The 13,655-nt window shown below is 35.8% G+C and overlaps 1 protein-coding gene across 19 annotated transcripts in view; it reads right to left on the reverse strand.

Annotated features, from left to right (window-relative positions):
• Positions 1–2,433: 2,433 nt before the first annotated feature.
• The window catches only part of RAF1 (Raf-1 proto-oncogene, serine/threonine kinase), a 107,348-nt gene continuing 96,126 nt past the window's right edge, over positions 2,434–13,655 (reverse strand). For all 19 annotated transcript variants that reach the window (XM_087887796.1, XM_087887791.1, XM_034438081.3 and 16 more), the window contains 7 exons: positions 11,889–11,973; positions 9,167–9,343; positions 7,845–7,891; positions 7,031–7,149; positions 5,691–5,822; positions 3,889–4,023; positions 2,434–3,566 (listed from right to left, as the gene is read on the reverse strand). In XM_087887796.1, coding sequence (XP_087743922.1) covers positions 3,426–3,566; positions 3,889–4,023; positions 5,691–5,822; positions 7,031–7,149; positions 7,845–7,891; positions 9,167–9,343; positions 11,889–11,973 — 836 coding nt within the window. In that variant the 3' untranslated portion in view covers positions 2,434–3,425. The remainder of the gene's footprint in view (positions 3,567–3,888; positions 4,024–5,690; positions 5,823–7,030; positions 7,150–7,844; positions 7,892–9,166; positions 9,344–11,888; positions 11,974–13,655) is intronic.

A 13,655-nucleotide genomic window follows, 5' to 3' on the forward strand; every position in this document is an offset into this window, starting at 1 on the left:
ACATTTCTTTTCAAGTCCCAGCATCCACAGTTGATCAGAAGGAATAATCTAAGATGCTTTTATGAAAAATTGTATTGTCTATACATTGACTGATAATCACTCTAAAGATTATTTTACTTTATTGATAGATTAGGCAAAATGGAAGACAATGCATCAAATTTAATTCATTTGAAGAACTTTTCCACTTATATTTAAATAGCCAGGTGAATAGTAAATAGTAATAGTTTTATTTAAATAGAACATAGGTTTGAGTTCAGGTGACTTTCCTAACACTGGAAAATAGTGTTCTTTTGATTGATGGTGTGTGTTTGAGTTCTTGAAAGCTTCAGAGGGCAATAATTTTAAACTTGAGTCAATAAAAATTCAAGGAAGATAAAACTAGTTTCTCTAAATCTACTACTACAGTAACTATACAAGTTCTTAAATCAGATCTTGAGTTCCCAAACTACAACTGATAGCCTAGGCATACAGTTTTGAAATGAAAATGTTTAGTTTTTACTATTTGGCTATAACTCTACATTAATATTCTGTAATCAGCAGAGATACATAAAACAAAGAATATACTGGTTCAACAGTTTTTCTCTTACTTTATAGAGTATTTTTAGAACTAGTGTATCTATAGGATTATTCTCAGATTATTATTTTTTAGTTATGGATAAGATCAGGGCAAATTCATATTAATCTCGATTTTTTTTTTTCAAGTTGGCAGTGTTCCAACAATTCAGAGCTCAAAATCTTTACTAAGAGGCTCCAATACTCAAATAAAATCTGATGGCGGAAATCAGGAAACTTAAAGAGAACACAACTCTGCTGACATTAGTTGAAAAAATTGTTCCGATTAGAAACTCTTATTGAAAAAAGCACCCCTTCCCAACAGGCAATATGCAGAAACTTTCATCTATTGATTCTCAAATATTTCGGTCTCGGGTCTATTCTTAAAAATGATTGAGAAAATGTACAGTATCAATATGTACAGTACTCTATTAGAAATTAAAACAGAGAAATGTTAAAATATTATTTGACTCCACAGAACCCCTGAAAGGGCCTCGGACTCAGCTGTCTTCAGACAATACTTTGAGAATTGACACTGTCATTCAAAAGATTACAGCAGTACAGCATGTTAGTTGGAGAATTCTGGGCCTTGAAATTGCCGTAGTTGAGAAATACTGGATTATAGGATATAAAATGCATCTTTTCAACATTTCTTTCAAACAGCATATTTCTCCTATAAAATCTTAAAATGTTTTGAAGTTGCGTGTTTTAAATAGCATCAGCCAATTTTTATGTAAGTATTGATAACGTCTCTAGCAAAAATCTAACAAAAGCAACCAAACTGTTCTTTGCTAATGTTTTACTTGCATAGGAGGGTGCCACTGGTTACAAGAATGACTGGTGCTTGTGAACTGGATTAAAGTAACGTGGTAACAAGACAAAAGAACATGCGTGAATTGAAGCCTGGCAAACCAGCTCAACAGATTTTTGCATTTTTAAATGTACACTGAAACTCAACAGAATGTACACACACAGAATATAAAGTGCACATCAGAGTTCAGCTAACCATCACAGGCTAACGAAATAATCTTTATATCTGTACAATTGCAGCAACATTAGGACTTGTGCAGTCATAATGTAAGGTACTGCAGTACAAGCAACTATGCATTCTCTCCCTGAAAAATCAAACACCATAACATACAGTATCACACCCAAACCCCTAGTCTGCCAACTTTAATTCTAATTTCTTTGCAGCATCCTGAAGATGAGTGGATTTTAACTCAGAATGCTCAGCAATGGCAGAAAATTCTGAGAGTTGAAATCCATATATCTGAAGAGTATCCAGATCGGGAAACAATGAACTGGCAAGCTGCATAAAATGTTATCTGTGTGAGATTAATTAATTGGAAATGTACAATGCAGTTCAAAGGGAATTAATATAAAATACATATAGCATTAACATATATATTGGATGACTCAACTTTCTGCTTTAGTAATCCAACAATTTAACGAGAGATTTTGGAAGTACAATGGGCAATTTTCAGAGTATGAAATGGGTAGACCCAGTTATATCTGGCTATCGGAAGAAAGGCATTTTCTTCTTGTAAAGAAAATCACAGAAGCCTAGAGAAGAATTTACAGATCGCTCCTCCCTCCTTCCCACATTCATGGAATTCAGTCGAGTGCAAGTCTGAACCCAGCAAAGTATGTCAGGTATCTGAGAGACAATACACAGTGAAAAGCTGTAAATAAAATAGTGTTTTTTTATGAAATAGCATTTTTTTAAAAATTGCTTCAGTATTTTTTATTCCCTTCCTTTAAAAGTACTTGATAAAATAGAATGTATGGATTTGATTGGATATCTAAACACATACGTACACATACCGGGAGACCAAACCTGTTTGTGTGTGAAGCAGCCAGAAAAAACAAATCAATGACAAATTTAAATTTAATTTATTTATTAAAATAAGATAATCAGAAGAACCTGGGTTTACAATAAATGTTTTTCTCTCAGGAGCAATAAAAACAAATTAAAACCCAAATCAGCAAGGAAAAATCCTGTATATGCCAAATTTCCTTATAGTGCATCTCAGAAAAAAAAAGTTTTTTTTTTCCAAACAGTCTAATGACTGTTTGCAGAAATATACTGACATTACTTTATTTCTTCCACAAAACTATCATGTCTTACTGAACCCTCAGGTGCTGCAAGAAACAAGTCTGAAGTACCCAATAAGTTTCTTATGTTACCTTATGAAGATTGTAGCAAGATTGTGCCAGCTTCTGAGGAGGAATACTAGTTATAATATACATCTCATCTTAACATGATTTTTCCTATGTGCAAAATTATTTGTAGTGATGAAACTTTAACCACCAATATTAAGTGATTATGACAAATGCTCAGTTGGGGACACTTCCATGAACTTGCATTTCCATCTTCCCTTAAGTCATCTTTACAAATTGGTATTTTAGTTATGATTTCTCCAAGCCAGAATGTTCTTAAGTAATAAGAAAAACAGCACCATTTGCATTGCCTTTTCTCAAATGCTGTTGCTATACAAAAAAATAACAGTTTGTTCAGCAGAATGCAAGAGTTGAAACCAGAAAAGTAATACTTTTTTTCCTTTCTTTTCTTTTTTTTTTTTTTTGCATATGGGAAAAAAAAATAAGGCTCAAGTGCATCTATAAAAAATAGCAATAGAACTTTTTATACAGTCTGTGAACTATTTCCATAAGATAAACTGTAGCAAAAGGCAACGTGGAGTTTTGTCCCTGTAGGCTTAGAATAGCAGAAATTCATAGCAGCTCACTCTTAAAATTGGCACCCAGGTGAATCCCACGCTGGCTGTTCAGTTCTGTAGATTGAAGCCTTCAAAACACAACTGCTATAAAATAACTCTTCTTGGGGAGAACTGTGAAGGCTGCACGTGGATCTCCTAGAACACAGGTAGCTTTGTTGAAGTCAATGTGCATGAATTTATGTCCTGGGTGTGAGTTGCACGATGCAGAGAAGGTTCTGAAGCACTTCGGTTAATTTTGGGTAAAGAATGTTGCAGCAGTTCAATGGAAGACAATATCTGGAAGAACGATGGGGAAAGGAAGTGAGAATTTTTTTTATTTTTCAGAAATAACACATCCATACAGACTATATTTTGAATATTATATTCAGCACGTGAACAATAGAAACATTAACATTATAGATACACAAAAGAAAACCCGATGGTGATAATGGGAATAGTTTATGAGATGGTAATTTCGTATATTTTGAAAATCGAAACACCGATCATCGTTCATTACAATATAACATGATCATTTTCCAAATCAGAAGTTCAGTAACAGAGCAGAATTTTTATTTTTTGACTTGCAATTAACGGAATAAAACTATAAAACTATACTCACCTGTGGAAAAAGAGGTCTCTCTTCCCTTACTTTTTTTACGCAATCTGCTACAAGCCTCTTCATAGCTTTTGGACAGTTTTTGTATAGTTTACTGAGATCAGGCGATGTATAACCACGACCAACCATGAAAATGATCTACGAATTACAAATAAATACATTTTTGTAAATGTAAATGTATATCAACTTTATAAATGTGAAAATGTGCATCAAGTTTTCATAATTCTCATGAAAAAATTAAAAGTAAATAAGCAGCTGCTAAGTCTTTCATACAAAAAAGATACATCCAACCCCTTGCATTTACCAGTAGTAGCCATTACTACTGCATTAAATTAAGTTCCATCAGAGTCACTTGCCAGGTTAGGAAAAGAAAAATACAATCAGCGTAACAGACTACAAGCAGGACTGGAAATCCAATTTTTTTCAGATGTGTTATAGTATAAAAAAGTGGATGAAAATTTATAGAAATGCAAACTACAGCTGTTGCCATCTTGAGCAAAATGTAACAAGCATTCTATATTATTCACGTCAAGGAGAAAATAATTAGAAGGATGTGCTAATGCAATTAGCCTATATTGCACCTTTTCAATTCTGCTACTAGAAAATGGAGGTATAACTTTCCTGAAATATAGACCTTTCTGAAGCATTCGTTTTCTCCTTACAATATAGAATGCAGAAGCTAATCAAAGAGTAGGAAATCCTTATCAATAAGAGCCTAAGAACTGCTGTATTCAACAATACAAAGATTAGCAGTTTCAAGCCTTGACTAGACTTCCAAGCCTTCTCAAGGAAGACAGATACCTTTGCTCAGCAACAAACGTCGTGCTTCTTAAAACTTCTTAAAAACTATAGGAAAGATGTTTTAGACTAGACTAGGTTGACAGAAGGGCTCAGAGTCCAACTGTCAAACAGGGCATGAGACACTCCTAGACATAAATTCTCTTTCATCCCTGAAGAAAGAGGCAGGGATGTATCAACTTTGCTCCTGCGTAATGGCACCATTTTCAGTCTATTTATTAATCAGCAGCCACAAATGGTCTTTCACATCCTCCTTTTGGTGCCCTGAGAATTGTCAAACTTAATCACAGGATTTCTTCCATGGATTTGGAATGATTGGGAATGCTTCCAGTGAATTCCCTGTCTTTTTAGCTTCCATTCAGGAAGAAGGCTATCCATTGATTATGCTCGCTAGAGGAAAGTGTCGTGTTTATCATGCCAAGTGAAAATGTTAAAACCTAGCATACTCTGATCATTCTCTTTAGAGACTGGATTAGTTAGATTTTTTTTAAAAAAAAAAGTTAATTCCATCATATCTCACTGTTCTAAAACAATTTCAGGCCCTTCTCCCAACTAGCATAATTATTCATGATATCTGGGTAAAGTAGAATACAAAGGGGGAAGAAGAAGAGTACACAAGTACTTTTAGTCTCTGATTAAAAGAGCAATCGGAAGACCAAAGCAAATTAAAGGAAATTATTAGAATATACAATGTGAAAACATCAATGAGCATAGTTAGTTCAGTATATGGGAACTTTAATTCTGTATTTTTAATAGATGAATCCTGTAGTGGCTCACAATGAAAGAGCTTAGGACAAAGATGATGGCATTACACTGACTTGAGGCACTGTAAAATAGGAACCATTACAAAATTATTGAGAAAGCATTCAATAACACATCAGATAGATATCATCCAAATACAACTATTAACCGTGTATATTTTTTGCTCTGTTAATTTTAATATAATTTAAAAACAAAACTTGATCAAAAAATATAAAGCACTCTATCAAAACATAATAATTTCTCACCTGATCTCTATTGTTAATATGTGAATAGGGTAACTCTCCTGTCATCAATTCGTATAGTACTATTCCATAAGAATACACATCTGATTGAAAGCTGAATGGATTGCTATCTTGCATTCGAATTACTTCCGGTGCCTTTAGAAAACATAACAATTTTTTTAAAAAACAAAAAAACAAATTATAGCAACCCACCCTAAAGCCCATAGTTTTTTGTCCATACCCCACTACTGACAACCATAACTGTGGACTAGAACAGTGTTAAACTTTGAAAATAATTTTCTAACGCATTTAAATTGGGTCCAAGACCATACATGCATGCCGATTCACTATTACCTTTCAAGGTAAGCAATGTTATGCACTGCTTGGAAAATGAATAAAAAGTAGAGGGTCAAAAAAAGTAAAGGCCTTAGGTAAAAATAAATAAATCATAAACCATAACTTAAGGTGAACGGTTTGGGTGTAAACTACTTTATCTTCCTTTTTTTAATGATATCTGTCCATGATGGCTGACCAGCAAATTAAATTAAGTCTGTAGATTTCTACACAGGATTTTCAAAGGAAATAACTGGTGTTGCCTATAGCGTTGGATGAATGCAAAAGACTGGGACAAAAGATCTCTCCCCTGCACCAATCTTCTGCATGGATATAATGGAAAGTTGAAAAAAATACTGTAGGTTACTATAGTGAAAGATGCCTCACATTCTGAAGGCAGGGGTGGCAAGCATGAAATGGGCATTGGTCTTACCTGAGACGCCCTTTCTCAGGACAGTGGACCAGCAGCCAGGAATGGAAGGCAATTCTCGATCTCAAGACCCTGAACCATCACATCATTTATCAACGGTTCAAGATGCAGTCGCACCAGACCATCTTCTGTCAGGTCTACTGACGTGAGGAAGTTGCCTTTTCTGACGCTCTCCAAGGTGGTCTGGAGCTACTGCATCTTGAACAGTCGATAAATTATGTGACGGTTCAGGGTCTTGAGATCGAGAATTGCCCTCCATTACTGGCTGCTGGTCCCACCTTTATGGAGAATTGTGCATATAGTAAGTGCAGGCTATGCAGTCTCGATTTGACTCCAAATCAGGTCTTGAAGCAAAATTATTACTTTGTTTGTTGGGCCTTAATTCCTTAAACAAAAACATACTATTAATACTACTATACTATTAAAACATACTATACTGCAGCATATCAGAAACCTAGATCTTTCATAACAAGGAAAAACAACTGTAATGGAATAGAGCGCACTATATTTTGGGGATTAATTTTCCCCCAAAATTTGTTGTACAAATCCTCATTAATGTTAGAGCAATGATGCATTATTTCCTTTATACTTGAGACCTTACCATCCAGAGAACAGATCCTGTAGGCTGTTCCACTTGTTGAGAACCACTCCATCTGGATTTGACTGTTGCCAAACCGAAGTCTCCTATCTTCACTGTTCGGTCTTCATGAAGAAATATATCTTAACAATTGTTAAGGAACACATCTGGACCATAATTTGAATTACCAAGCACTGTCCCACTTGCAAGTAGGTTCAGCCAAGTGTTTAGGCTGTTCATACTGTTAAGTGTAATATTTATAGCAATTAATGTATTTATAAAATATATATTATTAATTGGAGGAGCCACTTATGTATACTTTCTATACTTCATTATCAGCCTTTCAAACAGATAACTACTATTTATGTTTGTGTTTTGCTAAATAAAAAGATCATTTGCCACTCTTCCCACCTACAAAACTCAAGATTTACAAATAGGCCACTTTTCCTCTTATTATTATTTATATTATATGTATTTATGAATATTTTTATTATTTTAACTTCTAAAGTAGTTAAATTATCTATTTTTGCAGAAATGTATTAAGGGCACCGTATTTAAAAAAAATTACTGCATAAGAACTTGTCCACAAGCAGGACAAATCTAACAATAAGATACAAGCACTTTTCTATTAGGGACTACATGCATTCTATGAGACTTTTTATATTAATTTTCAGCTCTAATTAGTATCAAAATACTGAATGAATTCCGAAGGATTCGTTTGTTTTGTCAACAGCAGTCATCTTGATCTCACCAAATCACTATCCTTAATTAGTAGTACTAAGCTTCTTTATTGTCTTAATCAACTGACTACTAGAAATCTCACAAATAGAAAGGATACTATTTGATTTCATGTCTCTGTGTATTATATTCTTTGCATGCAAGTAGCTATAAATAGAATTAGATAAATTTGAGAACAGCAATAAGCAATTGAATTAACTTCCCCAACTGTTTTAGACAAACAATTCTATCCATGCAGAATCATTTTCTTTCTCTACAAAGAGAAATATAGGTAGCCCTCAGTTAATGATCACTCATTCAGGAACTGTTTGTAAGTCAATCCTATTCCAAATGCTTTTTTCTCCTCCAGAGCTCAGTTACACGAAGATCCTGGAGATCTCTTACTCGTAACATCCACCCATCTCACTGGTGTGGCGCTCCAGTAGCCACTTGTGTGTTCTCCCACCCTGGCAGAACCCACCCCCCACTCGACTGCACTTGCACCACAGCAGCCACTTGTGAGCTACCTAGATTTGTGATTTCCTGCTGGCTTCCTTTTCTTGTTGGAAGCTGGCAGAAAGTTGCAAGCAAATCCTTGGATAATGGCAACCAGAGATTGTTGTCAGCCGGATCTCCAGCATGGGTTTTTCCTTTGACGCATGCTTGCTATCGGCTGACATAGTAACGGGGGAGGGGTGTATTTGGGTTTGGGAAGTGAGCTGGTGGGTGAAGATCCATGTGAACTAAAAGGGAGGTTTGCTCTCAAGAATTATTGTGCTGCTGAGTGGAGTTGTTTACACCCAGTTAAGGCCAAACATCCTAGAACTCCAGGTGGGCGAAAATACCTGAAGAAGAGCTTCACATGACATTATGCGGGACATGGATTGGACATTCAGCCTGGGACCTGGAGGGAGGGATTTGGGGAAACTTTCATCCTGTATCTTTCACACCTTTTGAATCAGATCTTGCTTTGCTTTTGCCGCTATCATTTCAAAGTCAGTAAAAGTACCTCTTCTCTACTTCAATGGAGTTGGGGATTTTCTTTCTTGGGTTTTGAACGGAGACGGTCCTGACAGATTGCTATCTGAGAGGTACTTGGTACTTTCTGAGCTTTGTTGTTTTCTTGCAGATGTCTCATTACCCAAGCTAGGTAATATCATTACTAGCACTGATGATGTTACCTAGTTTAGGTAATGAATTTTTTGCAAGAAAACAACCAAGCTCAGAGAGTACCAAGGACTTCTCATTTCAACCCTGAGCTACAAATAATCTCCTTTTTTATATTGCTATCTCTAAGCGATGCAGTCCCGTGTCATCACAAAAGGCTTTGCCAAAAATTTAAGATAACATTTCCTCTAGAATCATTTTTGCTCTCCTGAGCAGTCAACCGCACTTCAACAATCTCTTAATGCAACAAGATTTGTTATCATTAAGCCTACTTACTCCATTCCTTGTGCTGTCTGTCTTGCAATATCAATACGCTGTAACATTGGAAACTTGGTCTCCTGAACATGTAGGTGGTTATATAGGCTACTTCCTTCACACCACTGTGTGACAATGGCCAGATTATCTTTAGTCATGTAGCCCATAAATAATAGAATATTAACATGTCGAGTTTTCCTACCAGAAACAAATAAGAAAGCATATTCAGCTGACATTTTAAAAACCTTAACATCAATAAAAAATGCCAAAAGTCCAGCTTCACATGGGCTATACAATATAATGTAAAATGAATGTGTGAGATAGATGAATTTCTAAACTAACTCTTCAGTGTTGACATTTAGTCTTAATTTTGCTATAATTCCAAAACAATATTCTTTTAAGTTACTTGGGCTGTATGGCTAAGTATATGGTAGAACCATACGGTTCCCCCACCAGGGTCCCTTAATTTGTATAGGGGTAAGTAACTGTTTATTTCATTGCTTTTCATTTATATCACACAAAATTTCACATTGTTTCCATCTACTTAATATCTTCATAAAATCACAGATTAAGAACACAAAAATGTTTATACTAACAATATTAATACTCCTGCACCTGTAGGAGAAGGAGTGGCAGAACCTGCATGCAGAGTCAAAAGAGGCATTAGCCTAGAGCAGGGGTGTCAAACTTGATTTCATTGAGGGCCGCATTAGAGTTGTTTGACCTCGGGGGTCGGAGTGGGCATGGCCAACTCGACATTACTCATGTCAGGGGCACCTATGGTGCCCAAGTGCTATGGCAGAACTTCCCTCAGACTCTCCCTCACTCTCATTATAATCTTCCTTCCTTCCTTCTCTCTCTTCTTTTTCCTTCCCTCTTCATTCTTTCTTCTTCCTTTTCCTCTTTCCTTATTTTTTCTTCCTTGCTCTATTCCCATCTTTCCTTCTTTTTCTTTGTTTTTCTTCTTTCCCTTTCTCCTTTCCTGTCTCTTCTTGAATGCTCAAATGCAAAGGGGGAAAGATTTCTCCTTTTGTTTTGTTTTTAGTTAGTTTTGCTAGCTCTCTGCCAGCAAAAACAGAGCTCCGTTTTCAGCTGTGACAGCCTCCTGCAGTCCTCTGCCAGTGAAAACAGAGCTTGGGGGGGACCCCGTGCCCCATTTTCATTGCCAGAGGCCCCTGGGTCGTCCTTTGCTGGCCCCAGGGGTGGCTTCACGGGCCACATCTAAGCACCCCGCGGGCCAGATCGTTGAATAGATTCCTGTATACCGGCATGATTTTAATTGGAACTACATGTGTGGTCTTGATCTTTCATGCCTGACATACCAAAATTCAGATCATTTGAAAAGCAGTGTTTTGGGCACAAAGCCCATTATCTGTCACTTCATAAGCACTCGGGACAAATACAGCTTTGGGATCAGGCTTTAATGCGGGTCTGTTGCCTAGAGATAATATAGCCATTGCAGTATCTCAACTGAGGAGAGCATTAAAATTAACTGCCTGGTTATTAACCATCAATCAATAAATTTTAAAAATGGTCTTTCAAAGAGATTCCCTCTCAATATGGTAAATTAACAGGAAACTTATGAAACATTTTAAGAAACTAAAATATCTCAGAACTGTTCTCCCTGCTGAGTAGAGTTCAGTATTTGAAAGAACTATTTTCCATGCTGGAGAGTTCAGTATTTGAAAGACAAGGCGAAAGAAGTTTAGCTGCCATCTTTAGTTTTCCTGTATGAAGGAAGGTAATTATATACTGTGTGGATTAAAAACATTTGAGGCTTGGCTATCTAATTTTTGTATATTTTAAGACATATATTTCTGGTCCGATAATGGGCCCCAAACTCAGTCCCTTGACTTCGGAATGGTATCAATTAAAATTTGAGTTCAGATAGAAAACATTACCACTGGATTACATTTGTAGAAATATTCAAAACATATATATTTCTCCAATCACAGCACAAATTAGGGCAGGATAACTAAGGATGACAATTTACATTAATTGATGAAGAGGAGATTTTTGGTAGTTAGAATCTATATATTAGCTATGATGGAATGTAAATATTGCTTAGAGTTTGAAAAGTCCAAGCGTTGCTTTATGTTAATACATTTTATATGTTTTTATATATTGCCTTAGGTTTTCTATCTATCTATCTATCTATCTATCTATCTATCTATCTATCTATCTATCATTTACCTATCATCTATCTATCTAACTACACACACACATACATACATACACACACATTTTGATGTATTTATTTTATTACTGATAGTTGCTTAGATCTGTAAGTGCAATGCATTTTAAACTTCACTACAATCTAAGCAACAATACCGACAGGATAATTTTAAGAAACAATGTTTTCTAACAATGAAATTCTGGAATTTTCTCCATTTTATTTTTCAGCATAAAATTCCAGGAATCTGGAATAAATGCGATATTATATCTAAACTCAAAGTTGTCACTGCACTTGTATATACAGAGCACATTGCAGATATTTAAAGAAAGCCATGCTGATTTTTTTGTCCTTAAAATGAAAAATAACTACCTGCTAGCTTCCCTTAAAATATTTGTTGAAATTATTACATTAACAATTTTCTTTTTTTTTCACCCTGGAGATCTATCTATGTGGTCATGAAGAATCAACATTGATTTGATAGAACATAATCAATCAATCAATCAACTTTCTTTTTTTATTCGCCCCACCAGCACGTTTCACTGTATTGAAATCCCAGTAATATTTTACCTTAATACAGCTACTTCATTTCTAAAGGCTTGAAATTGTTCTGGGGTTGGATCTACAACCTTTAGGATCTTTACTGCTACATCACCTGCAAAAATAATCAGTAAACACCAAAATCAATAATGGAAAAGTCTCAAGTGCAGAATTTTTATGCATATACACAACAGCTGTTATAGCAAGGGAGAACTTGAAAACAATATGCCAGTTACAATGGAAAATACAAAGCCAGAAATTTAATTTCTCTGCATCAGACTGTTTCATAAAAATGTATACTTCTTGACAGAGATTTATAAAATGAACTTTTCAGATTGAAAAGCACGAAAGCATTCTTTTTCCTCCTCAGAGGCAGTACCAGTTTGGCTAAAAGCAAAGTGCTTTGAATGAAAAATGCTCCATTTTTATTTTGAAACAACTCAATTCTTGTATGGAATAAGCTGTTTTGACTGTTTCTTAAAATGTATTCAAGTTCTCCGAATTGTCCCCGTTTTGATTCCAAGACATAGTGTTGAACTCTAAATATCCCAAATGACGAAGATGTGCATTTCATATAATAAACAGATATTTTGCCCTCAAAACAGATCACTTCAAATTCTAAACAGTTCATATATAAAATATTTGCAAATTATTAAACATATTATTCTGTTAACTAATATTTTAAAAACTGTTAAGTTCTAAAACAAAAAACTAATTGATTATAGAAAGGCATTTGTACTGATCACATCAAGCTATGTGCTTAGAAAAACAGGAATTCCAGAACATCTCACAGTCCACATGAGAATCATATATACAGGTCAGGAAGCCACAGTACAGACAGACTACGGTGAGACAGACTGCTTCCAGGTTGGCATAGGAGTGAGACCCAAGTATACTCTGTCCTTATTTATTTAACCTATATGCCAAATACATATTAAGGACAGCTAGATTGGAAGCTGATCATTCAAAATTGGAGGGAAAAAAAAACATCAATAAGCCTGCACTATGCCGATGACATTACTCTGATAACCAAAACCACAAAGAATCTGCAAGCTCTAAAGTCAAGGAGCGAAAACCCAGGACTAAAATTAATATAAAAAGAATAGACTAATGATAATAAGCACAATAACCAGTCTTAGAATTGAGAATGAAAATACTGAAGTTGTAGTTAATTGATCCTAAAAGACAGAGGCTATCAACAATAAAGAAACAAACAATAAAAAAAAATTCAGAGACTAGCACTTGTAGAGTAGGAATGAAGGCCCTGGGAAAAGATATTTAGATGCTCTGATGTGTCTATACCTACAAAAATTAAAACAGGGCAAGCAACGATATACCCTGTGATAGAACAGGGGTCCCCAACCCTCCAGGTTGCAGGCCATGGCCTATTCGGAACCAGGTCGCAGGAGAGGCGGGCTGATTTGCAGCACCTGCAGCTCAAGTCACACAAGCGGTGGGCAGTTGAGCTGCGTGTGCATGTGCGTGCACTCTGGCCCACCACCCAGGTGAGTTGAGCTGCGCAAACATGCATGACAGCCTGCCACTCACGTGGCCCAGTTCCCCTCTCCTGCCCCACCCAGCTGGGCCACCAAGCTGCAAAGGTTGGACACCACTGACATAGAACATTCCCTGTTCAATGGAAGTAAAAATTGAACTTTGAAGAAGCAAGCTGGTAAGAATATTGACACTTTTGAACTTTGGCATCTTCTGAAGACTTCCGAGAATACGGTGGTCATCATGGAAAAAATATGTGGCTCCAAAATCCACCTATGTGGCTACTAAGAGTCGACACCAACT

The sequence above is a fragment of the Pantherophis guttatus genome, chromosome 2 (genome assembly GCF_059756535.1).
Source record: "Pantherophis guttatus breed Tessera chromosome 2, ASM5975653v1, whole genome shotgun sequence".
NCBI lineage: Eukaryota > Metazoa > Chordata > Lepidosauria > Squamata > Colubridae > Pantherophis > Pantherophis guttatus.